Source organism: Neodiprion pinetum, chromosome 5, assembly GCF_021155775.2.
Source record: "Neodiprion pinetum isolate iyNeoPine1 chromosome 5, iyNeoPine1.2, whole genome shotgun sequence".
NCBI classification, from domain to species: domain Eukaryota; kingdom Metazoa; phylum Arthropoda; class Insecta; order Hymenoptera; family Diprionidae; genus Neodiprion; species Neodiprion pinetum.
The window spans coordinates 15896480-15922911 of NC_060236.1; the positions used below are offsets into that span (position 1 = coordinate 15896480).

The 26432-nt window shown below is 35.6% G+C and overlaps 1 protein-coding gene and 1 long non-coding RNA gene across 3 annotated transcripts; one reads left to right on the forward strand and one right to left on the reverse strand.

The window, feature by feature from the left end:
- Positions 1–11645, reverse strand: LOC124219082 (uncharacterized). Its single transcript, XR_011177338.1, has 3 exons — positions 11242–11645; positions 7171–11139; positions 1–1033 (listed from the first exon to the last, which is right to left on the reverse strand). It is a non-coding gene; the product is annotated as an uncharacterized lncRNA (long non-coding RNA).
- On the forward strand, positions 6769–26432 carry LOC124219080 (uncharacterized). Of its 2 annotated transcripts, XM_046626219.2 has the most exons (4): positions 6769–7129; positions 12022–12432; positions 12528–12668; positions 15991–26432. In XM_046626219.2, the coding sequence occupies exons 1-4, from the start codon at positions 6860–6862 to the stop codon at positions 16285–16287; spliced, it is 1119 nt and encodes a 372-aa protein (XP_046482175.2). In that variant the 5' UTR covers positions 6769–6859; the 3' UTR covers positions 16288–26432. The 2 variants fall into 2 exon arrangements, 1 of the variants encoding a protein (XP_046482175.2); XR_011177337.1 differs by lacking the exons at positions 12022–12432; positions 12528–12668; positions 15991–26432 and adding exons at positions 7223–7598; positions 7701–7841.

Consider the following 26432-nt stretch of genomic DNA (forward strand, 5'->3'; position numbering starts at 1 on the left):
GTAAGACTGGTGATTTCACCCTATGTAACAATATTAACGAATGGTAAAGAAGAATTATTTATGCATTTTGACTTCTCTGGGGTTGCAACGATTGTATTATAACATATAGTGTTCAACGTTAATGTTGTTTTACTTTGTACTATGTAATAAACAACAATCAACAAACGTCGTACAGTAGGTCAAAAATATCACTACCATCGGACATAAATACATAAGCGGGAAAGCCCTCCTTAATTAGTTAAATGTTTGGGAGTTGCATTTCTTTTTTCGGTGTACCTTAGTTGACCTCCTACACGTGAAATAACTAACTATTCATTTGATTCAATTGAAAGAAGATTAATACAATCATTCTGTAGTAGTTACGAATAACATAGCTAATGATTATGTTCAGGAGCAACATTTTTAAGTGAAAAATATTAAAATGAGTCATTAAAGACCATTGCCGAACAGTAGAGTATAATTCTTTTACTAATGTTGTATTTTATTGTCTGCAACAAATCTGTATCCGGTTAATTTGTTCGGCATATATATTATATACTTCTATCTTATTTTATAAATGTTATAAAATTTATGCTAAGCGGTAAGCTGTAATAAAATTGACAATTCGAAAATTTGGTGATTTCGAAAAATTAACGACGGAGCCAGGAATCGAACCTGACGTCTAGAGATGCTTAACCGGAGCCTTACTCCACTGGACCACCTAGCCGCCCTGACTCTGTTGTCGTTAATTTCTCTCATCACCAGTGAGTTCGAATTTGTTTTCATATGCCTGGTAAGCTATAATGTCATACATAGGAACACCCGAAATACGGAAGTACACAGATCTGGGTAGCCCCTAGCCAACCAAAATGTCCGGCGATCGTATTGCTTTGAGTTTTAGTGAATAATTGGAGAAATTAACTAAATGCCAAACAGTAAGTTATAATGATTTGTTGAATTAATTTTTTTTTACAGAACCATGCGACGCTAATGCCTCCCAAAGCCACCCTACAAGTCCAGCGTTGTCTCTCGTAGATTTTTTTTCAAGAATATCCTGCAACACGTGCCGAACGTTAAGTAATACAAAAATCCGAATTTCCGAACGACTTTAAGTGAGCCAGCGTACTATCTAGAAGCCACCGATTTTGGTCGGTGCGATGTAATCTTCGTAATATGGGACATTGGATGAAATTTTGGATATTTCTGAGCGGTAGGCTGTCTATACTCAAGAAAGTGTTATGGGCTTCCGGTTTAAAACGACAAAAAACAATTCAATCAATACAGCTCGCAAACTGTGTCAAGCTGTCTCTGTGTCGACGCAGGATCGCCAAATTCTTAGGTGAATTTTGAGCTACTCTACTATAATACCTAATGTACTATAAGTTTGATATTTGAACCTAAAGCATTATTTTTCTCTTCCAGTAACTATATCCTCTCCATTTTAAAACAAATCAGTAAATTATAGGTCATGACGTCATTATAAGTATCCCTATAATTGACCTAGTACCTATGGGTCCTAATTTAACTGACAGTGTACTGGCGTCTGTGTATGGTACTCTCATCCGTTCCACGAGTACCCCTGAACTGTGCCGGAGTGTGTTTGGCTGTGTCGCTGTGCGGTAGTTTGAAATAAATCGACCATTACTTTAAGAGGATTTACTAGATTCCGAATTCTGTTGATAACATTCCGTCGCACCTTGTCAAGACAGTTGGTGAGTATAATTTTTTTTATGACGAATTGGGAGGTTTCTAGCATGGCGTAGGTATGGAGTTCTGGAGTTGTTCCGTTCCATGGATACACGTATTGCCTATGTCTCATATGGAGATGAATAAATGAAGAAACATTGTAACAAAAGAAAAACAATTTCATTCTATAATTTTGACAATTTTACAATGAGAATCAACGCTAGAACTAGTTCTTTTTACAAGAAGGCTTTCGGTTAGCAGAATAAAAGCGTACAACTTTTTAGTTCTTGGAATGGTAATTGCAGAACCAATTCTCTACAAGCCCATAACTTGACAACTAAACCTTACGAAAAAAAATATTTTTAAATGGCTGTGTGTATTCATACTTTCTAGAAGTACAATAAGGCCAAATATGTATGAACGAATTTCAGAACCTTAAATTTTTCGACATTGTTATTTTCTGGATAATTGTTGCAGGTGCTGTTTACGCAAACAACGCGCAAACGATTCTAGCAACAAGATGACTGCAATTTTCCAAACTAGGTTCATATGTGATCAATATTTGAAGAGCATGGGTGCTGAAATTCAGAACCTGGTGTTCATTCCACTTTTTCTTAACACCGCACGAAAACGCAAACGAATTGTTGTGATATTCCTCAGTTTTGGGTGACGCACAAACCACGTGAACGATTTAAAGTAATAGAAACGCATTATTTTAGCTATTTACCACATTTTTTACGGTCCTGGTACGGTGTATCTTGTTGGAATCTGGAACGTCCGGAACTGAACCGCTCTCGGCGCATGCGTGGTAATTCATTCTGGTATGTAGCAAATATTGTAAATGAGAAAAAATAATTTTTTTTACTGGTAATTTCGATATTTTCTATTCAATTAGTTCGTGGTGCTGGCTGCGCCAACCGATGCACAAACGATTGGCACGACAATGCTTCTGAAATCTATAAGTCTAAATCTATAATGATTTTTTTCAAAAACGAGAGACCGCGCAAACGAGAGCGAGTGATATTCCTCATATTCAAGCCACGCGGGAACGATCCTAACTACTTTCAGTCGATTATCTTGACTTTGAGTGCTAACTTTATGAACCTCAAAGCAATCGCGATATCTGCCATAACGCTGTTAAACTTTTGAGGTTGAATCGCTACACATATATATACGATCATTGTATACAACCCTGGTGTAAGCAGCAAATAAGAGAGAAGGAGACGAAACTCAAGCTTGCGTACCAGTAAAACTTGCGCCCGTTTTTGGCGTAGAGTTAGTAGTACCGATTTCCGCCACTCGCCGCGTTCCTGTTCTTCGGTCGTTCGAAATATGTAAATCAGGCAGCTGTCAACACCTCCGTGAAATTAGCCCCCCGAAGTTATTATTTTTAAATCTAATTAATGCAATTCGTTTGAGAATCGTTTGAGAGGGTTTGAGAGTAAAGAAAAATCGTTTGAGAGTTAATAGTTTTTCCGGAAAATTGATTTTAATTTTGGGTGTGAAGTTGGCCCCCATATTTTCTATCTCCTCAAGAAATCGACTTAGACGTTTAATTTTTTTTTTAATCTTTTGAGAATCGTTTGAGAGGATTTGAGAGTAGAAAAAAACTGTTGGAGATTTAATATTTTAATTGATATTCCATAATTATTGAGTGATTGATTTCCCCATGATTTCCCCTAGTTTCCGAGCACTTCCGGCCTGCGCAATGGATATGCGTGGTGTACATGCGCAGTGTATCTAAAATCAGCTGGAGGCCGGTCGTGAGTGTTCTGCGCCGAAGAAACTGGCGTTTCTGTTTCATCGTGTGTTCTCCAGTAACAAAATCAATTAATCCTTCAAAAAATTGAGCAACATTCCAACGAGAGCAATAATGTTCAAAGAGCGAAAGAACTTTTGGAATAAAGTCGTATAATAAATTTATCCGACGTTTTCGCACATTGAATAATTATTTAATATCAATTAAAATATTAACTCTCTAACAGTTTTTTTCTACTCTCAAATCCTCTCAAACGATTCTCAAACGATTAAAAAAAAATTAAACGTCTAAGTCCATTTTCTGAGGAGATAGAAAATATGGGGGCCAACTTCACACCCAAAATCAAAGTCAATTTTCCGGAAAAACTACTAACTCTCAAACGATTTTTCTTTACTCTCAAACCCTCTCAAACGATTCTCAAACGAATTGCATTAATTAGATTTAAAAATAACAACTTCGGGGGGCCGACTTCACGGAGGTGCTGTCAACACCTGGTCAACACATAATGATCATAATATTTGAACGACCAAATAACACAGATGGAATGAGTGGAAAAATTAGGTACTACTAACTCTACCTTGAAATCTGGCCCAAGTTTATATTCCGGGTTTCGTCTCCTTCTCTCTTACTTCCAGGGTGTTAGGAAGTGAGGTGTACTCGATAGAGAACGAATTTTCGTACAAGCTTGCGCATTCCGTCAGTTGACGTCACAGCAAGTCATAGTAAGCCTACAGCGCATGCGCACGTTCAAATTACAACATAACCTTAACTATAACTTCAATAAACGTATAAACAAACGCGGTGGGTCACGCATCGCGTTGACTCGCATCGTTTCACGAATTCAATAAAATGTTCAACTGTTCGATTTAGGACTGCAAGAATCATGGTGGAACCTGTAGAAGTGAAAGTAATCACATTTCCGCCATGCGTGAAATGAAGAATTCAGTCAACGTTTCACGTGTAATATTCTAATCTACCTTGGAATCTTTTAACAGTTTTGAGTTTACCGCCTGTTGTGACGTCAAGGAGCGAAACTTTTCTATTGGCCTGTCCGCAAAGCTGCACTGTAGCACACCTTACTCCTTACACCATGTATACAACGAAGCACGTACCACCGCGCGTTACTCTCTCATCCTACCGCTCTATCTCCCACGCACTTCAGAATTCGTCAATAAATTTTTTGCTAAACAAACTCACGTGAGAAGTCTCTCATTTTCACGCTAGTAAAACTTACAAAATTGCGTGTGTCGCTTACTTTTAACATTTTTACTTCATTTGAGTTACACAATCGTCCCCCTGCACTCAAAATTTCCTCCGCTACATGCCTCCAGATTTGACATCTTGTTCACGATTCAGTTTTGTGGTATAATCCTTTTGTTCTCTGACGTTTAAAATTACTTTGTTACCAGTTATAAAACTTCCATTTCATATAACGTTACTCTAATTGGTTCGTACCTCAGGTCCCACCTGTAGACTCTAGACTTTACCTAGTCTTTCGGTACTTTGCCATTTGCACATAATAACGCTATGAATTCAAAAGTTATAAAAATTCTGAACAAGTAATCTTTGTCACGTTCTTAAAATACTCCATTTTGTTTACAACATTAGTTTTGGCCGAACAACTAGCGATCTCTCCAATCTAATTTTTAAATGATTATCCAGTATCTAGTATTTGTAAACGCTTTATTGAGAAAATAAATACTTCAAAATATATTTCCAGTAATTTGAAATAACATTGGTCGCACTAAAATCCCCATTTCCCCTCTCGTCATAATCGCAACGTAGCGACACTTCAGCAGAGCCACACTCAGCGAAGTTCGGCATTCCAAAAGGCAAGTGGTCATAATTATTAATTTTTTTTTGAGGAATTAATCCCTGTTATCTGAAACGAGCGATTGAGTTGAGTATTCCAATGCATTTCAATGCTTAACCGGTATTTGGCGACCCAAAACTATTGAGTGTGCGTCTAGCTGTATTTTCGTTACCGAATTCCAGCGGTTAATTTCTGGAATTTCCGGGAACTGTCGCTGCGACATGACTTTCCTATTGGTTAAGAACTGGGTAGCAAAATACTGCGGCAGCAGTAGTTTTGAAAATCCAGACTAAGAAAGATATGTGTGCCTGCAAGAATTTAGGGTACGTTTCGAAATTAGCTGGCAGCATTAAAAACTCCCTAAGATAGAGGCAGAGCTACCTACGAACTCGGCAGCGCAAAAGAGATAAAAGATTATTGACAGCACTGGGATTTAATATCGGAACGCACCTATCGTAAATGGTTGTAGCTGCATTCAAGATGGCCGCGTCGAGTCCGGCTCAACAGGATGTGGAAATTTTTCATGCCGATTATTTGGTTGTAAGATTCTGTAAGTTTCAAATTTTTTCATCGAGCCGTTTCCGATATCATCGTGGGAGTTTGCCGGATAGACAGAGAGACTGACAGACAAAGCAACATTTCTCTAAAAACCTGTTTTTCGGATTCAAGATGGCCGCGTCGAGTCCATTAAATTCGACAATTTCTGATGCGTTCCAAAATTAGCTTCCAGTGTTGTCGACATGTTTTTATCTCTCTTGCACTGCCGAGTTCGTGAGTTAAGCCCGCTGCACACGGTGCTTGTTTTGCTGATAGATCGTATGCGGGGTACTAGGATGGCTGCTCTGCTGGGAGCGCTGCTAGAAAGTGGCGCCTCTGATGACTCTGAAGCGTAGTCGCGTGCTGGATTTCGGCAGTGTTCCCAACCGTCACATAATTATAGTAGATGTCACATAAATATGAACTTCGTACTATGTAAAATAGAACTTTCATTATGTGACGGAAATCTACTATAATTTGGAAATTTGTGTAAAAAGAAGTTTTTTTTTGTAATACAAAAACTGGCGGGACAAAATTCTTTAATACTTTTCGAAAAAAAAAGATTTTTAATACTTTTCAAAAGAAACGTATTCAAATCTTTTCGCGCTAGGCAAAAAATTGTCAGCGCCATTCACCATAATGTGGTTTTTAATTTTAACCACATTATTGCGGAGGGCGCTGACATGCACGGTTCGGGCTCAGGCGCGTTGGTGTTGATTTGAGCGCCCCGTTTCCCGCTTCCCGCCAGTTCCTGCCGTCATTCCTAGTGTGTACAAAAATAATTCAAATAAGTACCTTCTGGTCATTCGTACAATTAAATGTAAGTACGCACGCGTATTGTAATGGATAGGGATAATATACTTATAAAAATAATATTCCGTGATTTTATTGCATTATTAACATTTTCAAAAAAGTACTATAATTTTTTGTTCGGTACTATAATGCCACGGCCCTGGTCACATAGCCCCCCACGGACGGGTTGGGAACACTGGATTTCGGTGATAGAACGTGTGCTATTTTTCGTGATGGTTTTCTTGCGCGTTTTCATTGTTCTGACTTTTTTCGACTGAGATCCAAATTAAAAAATGACGCAAAGGTGGTCCGCGGAGCAAATAACAGTTTTAATTGATGCATACAAAGAGGAGCCGTGTTTGTATGCAACCAATTCGCCGAACTATCACAATAAAAACCTTCGAACCATGGCTCTTAATCGAGTGAACAACGCAGTGTTGAGGTTAAGGCCAGCGTCGACGACAAAAGAGTGCTCAAATAAATTCCATAATTTGCGAAATCAATTCAATATTGAGCACTCAAAGGTTAAATCCTCTTTAAAAAGCGGGACTGGCACCGATGACGTAAGTATTCTTTACTATTCAACAAAAAAATCTAAACTAACCTTAAATAAAAAATATAAAGCCCCCCGCACACGACGCTTGTTTTGCTGCTAGATTGCTTGCTAGATTTTACCGCTGGGTTCCAAGTTGGCTGTGGCGCTGGGTGCAACGATGGCGCCCTCGTTGGGTTGGCTTCACACGGTGCTTGTCGCTAGGCGTGCTGGCGTGCAGGGAGCCTAGAGAGAAAGTATAGGCGAATACGTAGTCCCAGCATTTCTAACCTCAACAGTACCATGGACGCTCGAGTGCAACAAACTATTGCGGCTGAAATAATTCGACGTAGGAAAGCAGTTATCGTGTCAGCTGTAGTAACTGCTTTTAAACGTAGACATCTACTGAAACAACGAAAACGTAAATTGTGGAGTCGCGAGTGGCTGTTACGGCGTGATAGAGGACAGAATGTTCTAAATATGGTATTTCGTGAGCTCGGGTATGTAACCATATGATTTTCATTTTATTTATTATTACTTTTTTGGATTTTCAATTTTATACTTGACTTTTCAATGCATATTTATACTAAATTTTTGTTTAGCCCTGAAGATCCAGCCAGTTTCACCAATTATACTCGAATGATGGAAGATGACTGGAATGAGTTGTTGACACTTCTGACTCCGGCCATAAAAAAACAGGATACCGTTATGCGTCAAGCTATATCACCGAGGGACAGACTCACTGTGACTCTTCGATATTTAGCAACGGGTAATACCTTTCAAGATTTGAGCTACTCCACTCGCATAGCCGCGAACACAATTTCAAAAGTGATTGATGAAACTTGAAGAGCAATAGTAGAAGTACTCGACTCAAAAGTATGGAATTTCCCATCATCGCCGGAGGAATGGCAGGTTATCGCTCACAAATTCGATACTTTATGGAATTTTCCTCATTGCATCGGTGCGCTGGATGGGAAACACATCAATTTCCGTCCCCCTCGAAGTGACGGATCGATTTACCGTAATTATAAGGGAAAAGACAGCATTGTGCTTCTGGGTCTTGTCGATGCTGAATACAGATTTTTGTTCGTTGACGTCGGAAGAAATGGACGTATGCACGATTCTGCTGTTTTGCGTGAGAGCCCATTATGGACTAAGATCAGCGATGGAACGTTGAACTTACCTGCTCCATGTGAAATTCCAGGCTTTTGTTACAAATTACCATACGTGATTGTCGGTGACGACGCATTTGCCTTGAAACCTAATTTGTTGAAGCCGTATCCGGATAGAAACTTGACGCTTGACAAAAGAATATTCAACTACAGATTGAGCCGTGCTCGCAGAACTGTTGAAAACGCTTTTAGCATACTGGCAAACAGATGGCGCGTTTTACTTTCTACGATATCTCTCTCCGTTCAAAAAGTAGAGAGAATAACTTACGCGTGTGTGCTTTTACATAATTATTTAATCAATAAATCTAACAATGATTCCAGTCAATGGTACGTACCGCATAATTACAGAATCTCAACCCGCGTTGATAGTAATTGTAATACAGTACAATTATCCAAAGGGCAGAATGCCTCCCTATATCTGAGAAATAACCGAAGCAGTAACGAAGCTCTAGAGATACGAGATAAATTTTGTGAATACTTTAATACTACAGGCATAGTGCCATTTCAATATACCGCTATTGAACGAGGTAACTATTAGTCGTTGCTCTACGAGCAAGTTCATAGTATTTATTCATTTATTAATTTATTTACTAGCACTGCGGCCGCGGCTTGTATTTGTATTTGACAGTATTTGTACAAAGTTTATACAGAAATAAATAAATGCCATTACTGGTTTTATATTATTCGAATTTTGTTTGTGTACGAAAGACTTTTGAAAATATCTCTTTGACTAAGCAGCATCGACAATTGAAAAAAGAATCCCTCCAAAATTACACAGATTCTCGAGTTTTTGGATATTCACCGAGGACTTCTGGGAAATTTCGAGAAATTCCGGAGAGTGTGAATGGCCAGAGTGTCGTTCGAAGTGCAAGCGACGAAGGGAAAGATTATATTTTTTTACGACTTTTTCTCAACGATTATCGAAGCTGGTGTCAGAGAGAAAAGTTCGACCGAGAAAAATCCATAGTTCCTGAGAACTGTGAACTGTAGTTAATTTTTGTTCCTTCATCGATCTTGCCGCTTCGCGTTGACCTTAATTTTAGCAATTGGAGTAATTTTTAATGCTTACAATTATACATAAAGAATGACGTGAAATATTAAACATAAATAACGAAATGAAAAAACAAACAGGAGACTTATGGAATGGAATTTTTATACAAGAAAATGAAAATCAAGATTTTTTGGTTGTCGGTGATGTCAAAACAGGTTGGTGTACTCTTTTTCTGTCACTTTCTAACCAGAATTTATTCCTCCTCGATCGAACAAGATTTTACATCGAAGAAATTGTCATGATTGTTTTTTTTCGATTTTTGAATTTTGAAAATTTAAGGAAAACGTGGAAAACAAAAATTTCCTTCGTTCATCATTTTTTTCTGGTTTGTTTGTCGATTTTTGAAAATTGAAAATTTAAGGAACACATGAAAAATGGAAATTTCTCATTTATCATTCCCTTCAGGATTCTTAAAAGTTTTTTTTGCTTTTCTACGGAGATAAAGGCACGATAGGGTGTTTTTTTCGATTCGACAGATTCTGAAAATTTGACTTGAACGGAAAAAATAAAATTTTCTCTTGTTTATCGTTTTCGTCAAAAAATGTTTCATTTTCCCACAGAGATAGAGAAACGATAGGGTGTTTTTTTCGACTTTTGAATTTTGAAAAGGAACACGTGGAAAATAAAAATTTCTCGTTCGTCGTTTTTTTATCAGGTTTTTAAAAATAGTATTTTGCTTTTCTACAGAGGTAGAGACACGAGAGCAACGACTAATAGTTACCTCGTTCAATAGCGGTATATTGAAATGGCACTATGCCTGTAGTATTAAAGTATTCACAAAATTTATCTCGTATCTCTAGAGCTTCGTTACTGCTTCGGTTATTTCTCAGATATAGGGAGGAATTCTGCCCTTCGGATAATTGTACTGCATTACAATTACTATCAACGCGGGTTGAGATTCTGTAATTATGCAGTACGTACCATTGACTGGAATCATTGTTAGATTTATTGATTAAATAATTATGTAAAAGCACACACGCGTAAGTTATTCTCTCTACTTTTTGAACGGAGAGAGATATCGTAGAAAGTAAAACGCGCCATCTGTTTGCCAGTATGCCAAAAGCGTTTTCAACAGTTCTGCGAGCACGGCTCAATCTGTAGTTGAATATTCTTTTGTCAAGCGTCAAGTTTCTATCCGGATACGGCTTTAACAAATTAGGTTTCAAGGCAAATGCGTCGTCACCGACAATCACGTACGGTAATTTGTAACAAAAGCCTGGAATTTCACATGGAGCAGGTAAGTTCAACGTTCCATCGCTGATCTTAGTCCATAATGGGCTCTCACGCAAAACAGCAGAATCGTGCATACGTCCATTTCTTCCGACGTCAACGAACAAAAATCTGTATTCAGCATCGACAAGACCCAGAAGCACAATGCTGTCTTTTCCCTTATAATTACGGTAAATCGATCCGTCACTTCGAGGGGGACGGAAATTGATGTGTTTTCCATCCAGCGCACCGATGCAATGAGGAAAATTCCATAAAGTATCGAATTTGTGAGCGATAACCTGCCATTCCTCCGGCGATGATGGGAAATTCCATACTTTTGAGTCGAGTACTTCTACTATTGCTCTTCAAGTTTCATCAATCACTTTTGAAATTGTGTTCGCGGCTATGCGAGTGGAGTAGCTCAAATCTTGAAAGGTATTACCCGTTGCTAAATATCGAAGAGTCACAGTGAGTCTGTCCCTCGGTGATATAGCTTGACGCATAACGGTATCCTGTTTTTTTATGGCCGGAGTCAGAAGTGTCAACAACTCATTCCAGTCATCTTCCATCATTCGAGTATAATTGGTGAAACTGGCTGGATCTTCAGGGCTAAACAAAAATTTAGTATAAATATGCATTGAAAAGTCAAGTATAAAATTGAAAATCCAAAAAAGTAATAATAAATAAAATGAAAATCATATGGTTACATACCCGAGCTCACGAAATACCATATTTAGAACATTCTGTCCTCTATCACGCCGTAACAGCCACTCGCGACTCCACAATTTACGTTTTCGTTGTTTCAGTAGATGTTTACGTTTAAAAGCAGTTACTACAGCTGACACGATAATTGCTTTCCTACGTCGAATTATTTCAGCCGCAATAGTTTGTTGCACTCGAGCGTCCATGGTACTGTTGAGGTTAGAAATGCTGGGACTACATATTCGCCCATACTTTCTCTCTAGGCTCCCTGCACGCCAGCACGCCTAGCGACAAGCATCGTGTGAAGCCAACCCAACGAGGGCGCCATCGTTGCACCCAGCGCCACAGCCAACTTGGAACCCAGCGGTAAAATCTAGCAAGCAATCCAGCAGCAAAACAAGCGTCGTGTGCAGGGGGCTTTTAGCTCTGCCTTTATCCTAGGTAGTCTTTAGTGTTGGCCATCAACACCGATGGTGTTGGCAGCCAGTTTCAAAACGCACGCCAACGCACGCTTCGTTGTACATACTCATAGAGTTATAGAGCCCTATGAACAGTGCCATGGTCGTAGTCTCATCTATCATCTGATTTAGATTCTCGATGTGTTTGGAACAGCCTTATCTACCTGCTTATCTAAACTTCAATAGATAAATGATTGTATTCTACTGTATTTCTAGTGAACAACGTTGTTTTGTGATATCGTAGTGCAGGTTAAAATTATAAATAAGCCGTCTTCTCAAAAAAAATTTAACTTTTCAATATACAACGTCCTGCACTTGTTTTATCCTCCAGAACACTTACATTCATCTGCATTACACGATGGACAATTTTTCTACGCAGAGGTACACCGAGACTAAAATGGAAAGCTTTGATTCTTGTATGATCGATGCTCCTAACCAACAACCAGAAATGGTTCAATCAGTCACAGAACAGTCGCAGCCGCAGCAGCAAATAGACTCTCAAGAAAGTCACGATGGTATGCATCCACAGCATCAGTCAACACCGTTGCCGTTAATACAAATTCAACCAAACTCTCAGCCAAATGCAACACTTACTCCGGTACGACTTCCGGCAATCCTGGATGGAGAATTCTTCACCGTAATCAGAGTTCAGGAGACGAATGTCACAGTCAGATGTCTACAGTGTCAGAAATTGCTCAACGGGAACCTCAAATCAACTGGGAATTTTCTTAGTCACGTCAAAGTATGATACACTTATAATTCATTATTATGTTTAAAGTATGACCATTCCTTTTCATTTATTTATGAAGTATTAATCTAGCAGTTCTCTTCTTTCAGAGAGTACACCCGTTTTTGATTGAAAAAATTAAAACAAAATCGAATCAAAGGAAACCTGCCACTGTTTATATAGACATGACTGCTGACTCCTGTCCAGAAATCGTCAGAACTAAGAGAGGATATAGGAAATGTTACAAAAGTGTAAGGTTTTACTGGCATTAGTATTCCATTTATGTGTAGATCCTCGAAATTCTGTTAAATGCATTATCTTTCATATTCCAACTTAATCCAAAGTCGTTATACATATAGACCATGTTGGGTGGGCCAACAAATTTTTTTTTCACACGTGCCTCAAAATTTTGGTAAAGTATATCAAATAGAATATCTCAGCCAAATATGAGCTCTTAATACTGATATTCAGAAATGCCTATTTTATTTTTTCCTTTTTCCATTTAAAAAACACAAAATAATAGCGAAATTTTTGAATTTCTTTTTCTATAAACTGCTTAACTTAAAATATCTAAATTACAGATTTGTAAAGGAAATTTCACGGTTTATAAAAAAGTATTGAGATAACGTTTTCCTACCTCTAACCGATAAGAGATACCTATAAACATTAAGTAATTTTGAATATCTCTTAATCGATTAGAGTTGGGAAAATTATATCTCAGTACTTTTTTATAAACCATGAAATTTCCTTTGCAAATCCGTATTTAAATATTTATAAGTAGAGCCGTTTACGTGCAAAAAAAATTCAACAATTTTCCGAGTTTTTTTTACGCTTTAATCACACGAAAAATAGAAAAATTAAATAGGCGCCTCTAAATATCAATATTATGAGCTCATATTCGGCTAAGATATTCTATTCGAGATACTCTACCTAAATTTTGAGGCACGTTTGAAAAAAAAAACTTTTTTTGCATACCCTCACGTGCCTGTGTAGCAACAGGACCGAAATCATTATATCAAACAGCGAGTGAATCGCAGATACTCACGACAATTTGACTGTCATTGGGATGCTCATTCCTTTGTAAAAGTAGGACATTCCATGTGTCCTAGGTCACCTTCAAACCTTGTCGCCTTTGATATTGTTCCCCTCCTGGGCTGTTCTTATACTATATTAGAGTATAAAACCTTCCCTGATTTTTTTCACAATTTTTCTGGTCCTTTTGCAGAGTTGTCAAGAGTTCAAATTCGATAGTTTATAAAATCTGAGAATTTTGAATCGATGTTATCTTGGACTTGAAATCTTTTATCAGCAAAAAACAAGGTGGTCGATGGATTCATCTTGAATCCAATTTTTCTTTTAAAAACAAAGTACTTAGAACCTTGACAAGAACTTTGATTACCAAAAATTAGTTTGAAGATCAATGAGCAAAATTTCGCAACTATTGTCCATATTTTAAATATCACTTTTTTTCACCTTCTATACATTTTTTAATACCTAACGACATTTCCCTTCAGATGGGGAAATTCAACATTCATCTACGAAGAAATAATTTGACCATTTTGTTAAAAATTATGCAACTCTCAGAAATGTCGAAACTTTATTTTTTGGGTTCTGTACCGCTATTTCAGATTCAATGACGTGTTCCTACAGATGAATAAAATCCATTTCCACTTGCCGTAACGGAAAAAAAACCGTAAAAAACAGTTACTTTCGCGATATTTTTGAACGAAAAGAAAAATGTACAGGGTTATCAGTAAAAGGTAAAAAAAAAACAAGTGATAAAGAAGAAAAACAACATCTTCAATAGTATGAGAAAAAAAAAAATTATTTAAATAAACAAGTAATCTCGGAAAAACACCCGTTTATTTAGAAAAAGTATAGGTTTGTTGGTGAAACATGAAAAATGGATTCATTTTCGGTAAAATCACAAGTTTAAATTAAACAGGATATGGCAATTTTTCATGCCGACTATTTGGTTGTAAGATCCTGTAAGTTTTAGATTTTTTCATCGAGCCGTTTCCAAGATCATTGCGGGAGTTTGCCAGACAGACGGACAGACTGACAGACAAAGCAACATTTCTCTAAAAACCTGTTTTTCGGGTTCTAGAGGTTCGAAAATGCTAAGATTCGTTGAAATTAGAAATAGTGATTTTCTACTAAAACCAATATTGTTTTGATTCAAAAACAAATTTGCACATTTGTACGTATAGTCAATCAATACAACTTTTTCGTGTATTCATACTCTACCTGAACAGCCCTAACCGTTTGAAGACTGATTCTATATTATATTATGAGATCACACTTTTATCACGCACAACATATCTACGTTCATAATATTACTAAAAAAAGAAGAACGAGGTAAAAATGCAAGTGATACTTCAATCTCTTAAAATTGGGCAAATAGAAGGCCACGTTGCAAAGGTATTCAGCCAATGTCCGAGCAATGCTACAAAGAACATTTTGAAATTTTTGATCAATTCAGCATTGCACATTTTGTTCACAAGTTCCTAATAGTGATCTTCATCTGCAGGGGCTGTATTTCTCAAATTCTGGTTTGTGGTTCTTGAAGAAATGCACATGCAGAGCATAAAAACTATCATCTTTGATTCGAAGATTGTAATTAAGCTTGCTGTAGTAATGTAATAGTGGTGAAGTTTTGGTCTTAATGATGTGGCTCAAAGAGTACTTTTTTTATGATCCTCAAGACAGTAAACTTCTACCGACATAATTATACGTTTTAGGGAAACACGAAACCAAGGATTCATTTTTTTATAAAGTTTAAAATTTTGAAGATTAATCAACCCTGATAAATTCATTTTCATTGATTGGAATTTTTGAGGTTTATTCAACTTGTGATTGAGCTCTGGAATATAAAAAATAGAACTAGAACAATAATAAAGGTGAAGTAAATCTGTAAATATTGCTGGTAGGGTTTCGAGATCATTTTCTGAAAAGCTACCTTTCAAATGCTGTGGCTACAATTTCTTCAGTATTGCCCAATTAAATCATTGGAAATTTGTGCGACTGTTACTTACAGCCATTGGTTACCATATGATGAAAATTTTTTATACAGTCTTATTTTTGATTCGATCAAATATTTCATGAAATTCTGCATCATAGTTTGAATGATTACGAACAAATACAAATCGATGCTACTATTTAATCAATAAATCACCTCAATTATTTACTTGACTGAATATGAAGTACTTCCGTGATATATCCTTTCTACTTTGTCAATAATAATTTTCTATATAATTCGGTAATAATTATTGTTCATTATATATGATTATGAATTTCAAATAAGCCATTCATTCGACCTTTAAGATTAAGTTCCGAAAATCCTTTATAATGTTACAGTATTGGAATTCTTTACAGTCGGGTTTAATTGGTATTATTAATTTGAATCAAAATGGAAAATATTGAAACAAAATTATCTCTGGTTCTAAAAAAGTTCTCAAGACTTGAAGTATTTCACATTTCGATTTTTTTGGCTACACTAAAGATGACTCATATAATTTGAACTTTTCCTTCCTTCTTTGAACAATTAATAATTAATTTATTGTTTTCTCAAAGGAGAAATACCCACCCGGATCAGACGAAGCTTGTGATCAGCCGATCGAATGGTCTGAATCTCCAATACCTCGCAGGCGGAGATCGGAAGAGCCAAATGACACTGGTGAAATATTGAAGTTGTCACATAATAACTCATTTGTGGTCGAAGATGAGTATGACGCTATTGGTCGTAATATTGCGGCCAAATTACGCAACATGCGACTTGATCAAAGGATAATTAGTGAAAAACTGTTGAATGATATTTTATTCGAAGCACAACTTGGTAATCTCCACAGAGATTCAAGTATACATATATAAAAAGAAACTGTACATAGTAATATCATCCACTTGGTGTATAATGTGAAAGAAAGGACACATTCATTTTTGGGGGATGGACAACGTATGTGCTGAATTCAATGTTTTGAAAACAGAATCCACGAGCACTGCACTCATCTACCCATGAAACTGTAAGAGTTTCACAAAGTTGAAATTTGTAGCGTCAATGCAACGAATCAATGAAGCAAGGTACCAACCTTTCGCAACCTTTGCGGAAATTTGCAGGTATTGCGATTGCAAAGTGAGTATGCTTCGCTTCATTTATAGTATTATTACTAGCTGAAAAATTGATGTGACGTCGGAATAACTCCAAGTGAGCTAAATTTTCTAGTACACCTACCTTTTATCATTCATAATATGCTGTGAAAAGTTTCCAGCGATCTGTTATAGACAGTACTTTTGACAGTGCTCAGATTAGTTAAGTTTGGATAAGGATTTTACAACTACAAAGGTTAAAAATGATAAGTTGAGCAAATTTCAAATGTTGAAGATTGTGTATAGTTTTTTTCATAGAAGCAATAATATCTACAAAAACTCAGTATGAAAGTCACAACACAAGCAAATACTACTGTTTTATTATACAAAAAGAACCTGTGAGTTATATTTTGAACGAGAGACATATTGAATGCATATAAGTTGTATATAAAAAAAAAAGTGTTGAAATGCATTATGACAAAAACCTTAATTTTTTCGAAAAAGCAGCTGTCAGAATGTATACATTTTATTATAATTAAAGGTTATACTTTTTCTGCTGCTAAATGCGGATTGTTTACAGATTTGAGAACACGACAACTCAAGGTCATTTTTTGTTTCATTCAGCTCTCGTTTTCCTTTTTTATCCTTCAAAATAATTTTCTCAACCGAAAAAAAAGCTTTAGGAATGAAACCATTGATGTCATCAAACATATTATAGCTTTGAGGATAACATTCAGTTTTGCAGGCTACTGAACAAATATTGCATTAAATAATTGCTATAGATGCTGCTGGAACTCTAAACTGGACTTCCTGGAAATCCTGTTTTCAAATTTCATACCATTTTTTGTTCAAATCGTAGTCTACGTCTCATAAGCAAACAATGGTTAATTTTCCAATGTTATTGGAAAAAGCGACTATCCCCGTATCTTTCTTCAAGTGTTTTCTTCATTGTTTTTTCGGCTGACTTATAATGTTCCAATAATTCTTTCAATTTCTTCAATATAAAGTGGCAGTTGTCATTATTTTTTATGTAAGAATAAATGAGTTTCATCGTTACAACAATTTGAGCATCCAGAAGGTGACCTTTTCTGTTTCTTATAGTTAAAGCATGACAGTTAACAAAGCAAACATCGTGGTATTTGGCTTCAGCTTCAACTGAAACAGATTCATAAGTAATGCGTTGTTTAACACTTAGCTGGCACCGTCCTCCAGCATAATATAACTGGTAATACTGGTATACTGGACGTCTCATACCCTAACCACTAAAATTCATATCGCGAAAAGTACTGGTTATTTTAATTTGCAAACATGACTAGGTAGTTTGTTTTCCAATTTATGTATATGAGGTATTCCATACCAACTGAGAGGACATTTTCCCTGACCCCCGCTAATTTGCTTCATTATTTTTTATATGATTTTACAACCTAAAAAAAGCACTTACCATTTTTTTTCAAATTTTTCGTCCCAACCATTCTTTTTTTAAAAATGTTACAAACCCTTTTATGGTCCTAAAAAAAAATGCTATTTTTTTATTTTTTTTTTTTTTACAAAAATTCACATAATTTCTGGGTCCCAAAACAAACATTTTGAGCCATAGTTCAGAGTGGAGAATTGATTTTTTGTATTTTTTAAATATTTTTTTAGGGGAACAATATTTCTTATTTTGTATGTACTATCTAGTAATAATTCCTAACGGCTCGGCATTTGCCAAACTAATGGATTTTTTCAATTTAACAATTATTTATAATCGAAATAGTTAGAATGCTCAATTTTTCTTTTAATTTTTCTGGAATTGGCTTGGACGATAAACGTCGAACCATTTTCAGTACATTCTTAGCATTTTTTACGTAGTTATGAAGTATTTCATGAAATATCATACGATTTTGCTATCGTCGCCCATGTATACGAGTAAGATTTCAATAATTAATTGCAGGACAACCATGCAGACGATCGACTTGAAATTTTTCACAGATGCGTAATCCCTATGGACGTATATTCCTGAGAAATTTTAACTCATTCTTATCATTTTGACAAGGCGAGCCAACCTCCTTAAGACGTTTATCGTCCAAGCCGATTCTAGAAAAATTAAAAGAAAAATTGAGCATTCTAACTATTTCGATTATAAATAATTGTTAAATTGAAAAAATCCATTAGTTTGGCAAATGCCGAGCCGTTAGGAATTATTACTAGATAGTACATACAAAATAAGAAAAGTTACTCCCCTAAAAAAATATTTAAAAAATACAAAAAATCAATTCTCCACTCTGAACTATGGCTCAAAATGTTTGTTTTGGGAACCAAAAATTATGTGAATTTTTGTAAAAAAATAAAAAGTGGCGTTTTTTTTTTAGGATCACAAAAAGGTTTGTAACATTTTTTAAAAAAGAATGGTTGGGACGAAAAATCTGAAAAGAATTGTGAGTGCTTTTTTTAGGTTTTAAAATCATATAAAAAATAATGAAGCAAATTAGCAGGGGTCAGGGAAAATGTCCTCTCAGTTGGCATGAAATACCTCATATACTAAACGTGAAAAAAAATAATAATAAACATGGAAAATCAATTGACAACTCCAAAAAAATCGAAAAAATACATTAGTTTTTACTATTTGAAATTTTTTGTGTCTTCACAAGTGAGGCGTTTGGTACCCCATAAGTCCAGTTAAGAGTCAACAGCTTTTGCCAGTTGGTCACTTCCAGTCACTTCTTTTCTTTGCCATTTTCACGATATTTTCTTTCAAGATGATTGTGGCAACGTGTTTGATTTTCTTTTGAAGCCCTTGCGCTTCCTGTTTTCTATTTTCTCATCCGCATTATCTCCATAAATAAAACAAGACTGTTTTAAATTGAAAGCTAGTTTGTTTGACCGCAGTCCGCTTTTTGGCGGGCTATGCGCCAAGGAGTTGGCGGCATTGTTCGAAGAACTTTGCCGTTTGAAAGCTTTAACGCGGGAATCTCATCTATAATTTTTACGGTATTCTATATGCACTGGAATTGAAGTAACAGGACGACAGAAATCCATTTTCCATCCTCTCACCCGGCATTAACTTCAATTAACTTCAGAAATCCACGCTCAACCGTCACAGAGTTTTCATTTCCGAGCAGTTCGTTGCAAAAATTCAAACTGTTCATTTTTAACACAACTTGTTTCTCATGTTACACTGAATCTTATTTACGTATTGGAAAATACGTTCGTCATCGACTGAGAGCTCACCAAAACTGGCATATTATCCGGTTTGGCTACGAAAAGAAAGAGAAGAGCTTAGCTACTCACTTCAAGGTTTCTTCTAAAAACGTTGCATTTATTCAGTCTATTCCTGCCGTATCTTCGAAATTGTAACTTCTATTTTATGTATTTTTCATCTTTGAACCCCCGTCTGACTGTGGGATGAAGTACAATAGTAGTGTTTGCTTGAGTACTGACTTTCATTCCAAGTTTTCGTAGAAATTATTGCTTCTGTGAAAAAACTGTAAACAATCTTTTTCGTGAGAAAATTTTCTTATTTTTCTGTATTTACATAACCTTCTTAGTTATAAATTCAATAGAAACGAAGATATTATCAAAAAAAAATCAAACAAATTATGCCTTTTTCCCTCAATTTTCGTACAAACGTTATATGTAGAACAGATCGTTAGGACTCTTGAACTCTTACTTATAAAAGCGGAGGGAACTAGTAAAAAATTCACGTTAGATTTATTCCAAGGTCACATCCTGATGGCAGTGGTCTATCAACCCATACGCCACAGCTAAGTGCATCTCTGACCTTTCCAAATTTGTCAACTAATTGTTATTTAAAAAATAATTCGTTATCTTGACGTTACCAATTTTACGCTCATCATTTTTCAATTAAATCAATTTCACACAAATTACTACAGATATATTTATAAAAACACATATGGAACAACTTATACATTACCTAGTATAACCTAGATGGGCAGCTATGTCAACTGTATTTATGACATAATTTAATTCTATTCCATATACAACCTAACATTGAGTGTCGGGTACTTTAAAAAAAATCAATCACGTATCGTTGGAACAACATATTTAAATTACACGCATTTTAACAAACGAAACGGTAAATATTTGCGTGAATTTAGTACTTTCAAAAGAAATTACAATGTTTTGCTTTCACCAACACAATTTATGTCTACCCCTCAACCGGCTAAGCGAAAGAAAAGCGATGACTGCGCGTTTCCAGTCTAAGTTGGCATATTTATATTTCTTCGCGATGAGATTAGCACAAATAATAGTATCCACATGGAGGTGGATCGGTTTAGGAGAGAAAAACAAACGTTTATGATTGAGTTAAAGTGGATGAAATAAAGTGAAAAATCATGAAGTGTTAGACACAAATTTTTTTTATCCTCCTGGTGAGGTTAATGAAACTGGTGACTGCATACCGATCAAAAAATCCTGATTCAGACCAGGCTTTTTAATCTACGAATTTACAGCACGTGATTTCTTGACATTTAACTATCTATGCCAGTAGTTTAGGGTTAGCTGATATATAATTGCGTACGCTGCAGCCCATTCCGAAAGATCTGATCATCAGAAGCTGTTTGAATATAAAGAATTGATAGGTGAGGTAGAGACGACCACAATAAAATAATCCCCCTAAGAGAACGTTAACTATATGTATAATTAAAAGGGTTTGTCAAAAAGATCGTCTGAATACCTTGGATCGAAAACGTTTCACGAAAAATTGCTCGAGTCAAAATATTTCGAATTTCTTACGAAAAATCGGGTGAAAAAATGAGATATTGGGTCCCAGCCTATTTAATGGCTAAAACCTATGGTTTTTAAATGAAAACCTCTCATTCTTATTATTCTCGTGAAAGATTTACTATTTGTTGGGGTTCCGTCTTGTTTGATTTACTCTGTACAATATTATTGTTGAAAAAAGTACATTGATGTTAGATATGATTTTTACCACCCTTGAGCTGAAATTTTGAATTTTTACCATGTTTTTGAGACCCTACCGTGGCCATGATTTGCTAAAATGTGGAACAATACTAAATTCCGTTCTGCGGGAAAAATTGATTACCACGTGATTTTTACTTTACTACATCATAATACTAATGAAATTTTGAAGTAATTGCTCACTACATTTTCAAATTTCTATGAAGTAATAATAAATTTATGTAGTGATTACTTTTGCAATATGATATTAAAATAAATTGAAATTCCCATTATTAATTCTTAGAATGCGTAATTAAAGTAAAGTAATGACTAATTCAATACACAATTGAGTTAAAAATAAACTTGAAGTGATAACTCACGGGGGAATTAACCAGGTGTGGGCACTTTAGGCAGTGTCAAAATTATTTTGTGACCTTTGAAGCGCAGTTAAAAGCCTTACATTTTTAGAACCTAGGATTATAGTAGTTCTATTCGATCAATGTGTATAGTTTATTTCGAGTTTCATCAGATACTATTTCCATATATTTTCAATCAACTTACTTGTCGTTTCGATAAAGAATTACCCGAGAGTGAACACCAACGTTTATACTCATCAAATTATCCCAAAATTCCGAATATATGATTTAGACTTAAAAACATTTGATCCTCGCTTTCTTCTTTAGAAACGGGAGGTTACCCATGCCTTCTGCATCCAGTAGACTCGTTTTCACAGTGTCAAAATATTGCGAAAGACAAACACTACGCAAAACTTTGTAATTTACACCTGTCACATCTCTCTTGGGAATGAGAATGTGGTGCTCCGACATCTCGTGGCAGAAAATCTACCGATTAGACCAGACTGTATTTAATTATAAAATATGGTCTTAAAGTTTAAAGTCGGTCTACAATGAAACGTTTCCTTTCCCGTAGAGTTCAAGAGTGGATTTCTATAGGTCGCTATATCTGAAATTGCAAACGCGTGTGTTAGCGCTCCCGTTTGACATTCTAACTTCCAAAGCTCGAGCTTGCGATTGGTCAAACGTTTGTGTGTACACTTCATCGTAGGCCAACACTTTCACATTTATTATGGACCGACACGATGTTTAAGTTTTCTTCTCTGTTCTATATGAATGCATTATAAGAAAATGATAGCCACGTATTCGTAAGATTAATCTAACACGATCTGTATGGGGGAGGGGAGTTCGTCCAGGACAGTTTCAGTTGCTTGTTGACATATTTATGTTCTATTCTTTGTTCTAATTACAAGTAACAACGGTAATTAGGATCAAAGTTTTCTCTAATTGCAAATAAAAGTTACAATTGGCATATAAATTTTGTGTAATTATTTTCAATTGCAAAGATCGTATCGGGATTTCTTCTAATTACAAAGTACAATTGTGATTCGTATTTACTTTCCGATTAAATTTAATTTACAAATGTGACACTGTTTTTTTTAGCTGTACATATATATCGTACAATTCTCAAACGTATATAATTACTGATTTGGTCGTAATTCATGACAACATTCAAAAATCATGTATCGATGAATACCGAATATACAAGTGTATCGAACATAAATCGGTGGCTCAAATACGTATGTATTCGTCCTTTTATACAAATTGTAATTTGCGATTAGAAAAGAAATCGTCACTTATTCCTTAACCCCGAAATCTGGATTATTTTTCTCCGAGCCGATTTGATTTGTTCGAATAGGTCGAGAAATATCTTCCACGCGGTTAGTCACCGACACTCCAAAAAGGTTTATGAGGATGTTTGTTCATAGCATTATAGTGACAGGTTCAAAGGTAGTATATAAATTTTTATCATAGATTAGATTAGTAAAAAACGAGCCGGACACAAATGGCCCGGGATTCGGGATTGCAATTGTAAAATTGTAATTGATTGTAAAAGAAAGGGGAGAAAGTCAATTTTTTTACCTTTCGGCCCTGTAATTACGACTTCAGGTTTCATATTTTTTAAACCTTCTTACCTTACATATCTGAATGTAACTTTAATTATCTATACAGTCCTATTGTTTTTTATATTAGGCTTCGATTTGTGAATTTTTATTTTTTTGTTACGATAATTTCTACATGTCATTACAATTGCAGGGTTCGTACGCACAGAGAAAACCTGGAAAACCGGGAAAACTCTCAGGGAGTTTCTTACAGCAGGGAAAAGTCAGGGAATTTCGAAAATAAAACTGGAATTTTAAGTTTCTTGAAGAAATAAACTCGTTCTTATACGTACATTACTTTATATCAAACCTCCTTTCGTTTTTTTTCTTACTGAAAATCGCTGGCTGTTGTTTGTAAATTAGTAGTCAGACAGTAAATTAATTACTAGGTAATATCGAAGGTATTAGTATTAATATGCAAAAAAATTGTCATTATTCAGCGGCATATTTCTTGGAAGGTTACTGAAAAAAAATCCTATTTTCAGGCTGGAACACCTGGAAAAGTCAGGGAATTTCGGGTTCCAAAAAGCGTACGAACCCTGAATTGGAAATAAATATTTTGGGTACGTCCAATACTTTTCGACCGCAGCCTGCGGGCTTGGGTCAGCGATTCGGCTGCTGATTTTTTTCTCGAAAGTAGGTTATAAAAAAAGATGATTCTCCAAATTTGAGCTTAATATAAGAAAATCTGGTGGCTATGGAAATTTTTGAAGTTTTTAATAATTCAATTTTTTAGTTATTTTCACGATTTTTTTGTGGGAGCTCTATGGAACTTAAAGACTCGAATCAAACGGCATTCGCCTTCACTGACCTTGTATTTTGAGGACAAAAATAGTTTTTTACTCCAAAGCAAAATCCAGTTTAATTAGGACCCTTTTCATGAACTACTATTTTAGCAAAATTTCGCATAACTTTGAAACGCTGCCAAGTCAAGAATTTTCCAAGTAGACGGCCAATCGACGGCTCAAATTTTTTGTCTAGGTATACTTTATCACTACCTACACGAATTATTATTAATTATCACGTTCCTTTTTATATACGGCCTCGCAAAGCCAACTGATATCGACTCGAAATCGCTTGAAATTTTCAGGGAAAATACTCCATTCTATCCCCAAACAACGCTGAAAATTTCCAGCTAGGAGTCGATGTTGTTAACGAGCTGTGAATTTTCAAAATGTTCAAGTTTCCCACATAATATTTCGTATTTTATGGCATTATCAACGACTTTTTGAATTGCGCGTGGAAAAATTACACTTGTCGATTATTAACCTAAATAAAAAAAAAAAAAATGAAGAGCTTGCAAAACTACATACTGAAGTAATGTTATAAAAATATGGCTTACATCCCTATAATTTGTATCGCCTTAAGAAAAAAACTCATTGACTACGAGAGTAGGATATTTATAGTAGTATAAAATATTTTTATTTATCATTCGTATTGTAATTATTTATTTGAAATTAAATATTTGTTTCTTTGTGTCCCATGAAGTGTATAGTTTATAATGTCATGAAATATGAAATATTATGCGGGAAACTTGAACATTTTGAAAATTCACAACTCATTAACAACTTCGACTCCTAGCTGGAAATTTTCAGCGTTGTTTCGGGATAGAATGGAGTATTTTCCATGAAAATTTCAAGCGATTTCGAGTTGATAGAAAAAAGTTACAGCCATCTGAAAACAGCGATTTTTCAGAGATCAGTAGGTTTTACGAGGCCGTACATAAAAAGGAACGTCATAATTAATAATAATTCGTATAGGTAGTGATAAAGTAAACCTAGACGAAAAATTTGAGCCGTCGATTGGCCGTCTACTTGGAAAATTCTTGACTTGGCAGCGTTTCAAAGTTATGCGAAATTTTGCTAAAATAGTAGTTCATGAAAAGGGTCCTAATTAAACTGGATTTTGCTTTGGAGTAAAAAACAATTTTTTTCCTCAAAATACAAGGTCAGAGAAGGGGAATGCCGTTTGATTTGAGTCTCAAAGTCCCGTAGAGCTCCCATGAAAAAATCGTGAAAATAACTAAAAAATTGAATTATTAAAAACTTCAAAAATTTCCATAGCCACCAGATTTTCTTATATTAAGCTCAAATTTGGAGAATCATCTTTTTTTATAACCTACTTTCGAGAAAAAAATCAGCAGCCGAATCGCTGACCCAAGCCCGCAGGCTGCGGTCGAAAAGTATTGGACGTACCCAAATATTTTCTAATTTTTCTGAGGAAGGCCCCCCTCAAGGCCGAAACGTAAAACACTTTACTTTCTCCCTTTTTTTGACCTTTAATACCGACAAAGTTGATAGATATTCAAGATAAGATCGATAAATTTGTCAACAAAATTACCCAACACTGGGTACGTCATGTGAAGGAGAAAAAAAAAGAGTGGGAGCGGATTTGGTTGAAAATTACGTATTACGTATTTATAAACGCTACCTTGAAAGAGCCGTAGTATACAAAGTGTTACATTTATGTTAACAAGTGAATTATGTTTGACACAATCGAAACCTAAAGTTGCGTGTACATTCGTTGACTGAAGATATCTGTACATTGTATAACAAAGGGAGGGCGAGGAGGGGGGGGGGGGGATTTCTAGCGAGGGCCATATGAAGTTACACTTTACTTCCTCTCGAGCACTTAGTCACCCTTGATTCCGGCTTGTACACCATCATCTGACCCTAGCTAGAAATTGCGTTTTGAAAAATTGTGGGGAAAAGTGGATCGAAAATTGCTCATTGTAGTGATGTCTACGATCGAAATGAGCGATTTTCCATCCACTTTACATGCAAGAAAGGACCTATTTCATGCATGTGTTGAAAAAAATCATTTTTTATACATGTTAGGTAATGAATAAGTTGGAACAGACAAATTGGGTTTGACGCATTTTAACGGATAGTAAAAAAAATGTAGACGTATAGCCACGTAACTTTTAACGATATTGTACATAATATTTATTGCTGTAAATACTATAACTACGTGAACACACAATATACGGAAAAAACTGTTTTTATTCATACGATATCAAGTAAATTGCTGCCACATGTAATAAATGTATCTGCAGTGATGACAGCAGGAAGTGAAA

Excerpts from the sequence above, each read along its gene's own strand:
- LOC124219080 (XM_046626219.2), top strand. The coding sequence starts at position 6,860 with ATGACGCAAAGGTGGTCCGCGGAGCAAATAACAGTTTTAATTGATGCA. Across the intron at positions 7,130-12,021 it reads GCGGGACTGGCACCGATGAC|AACACTTACATTCATCTGCA; the intron begins GTAAGTATTCTT and ends TTTATCCTCCAG. Across the intron at positions 12,669-15,990 it reads ATAGGAAATGTTACAAAAGT|GAGAAATACCCACCCGGATC; the intron begins GTAAGGTTTTAC and ends GTTTTCTCAAAG.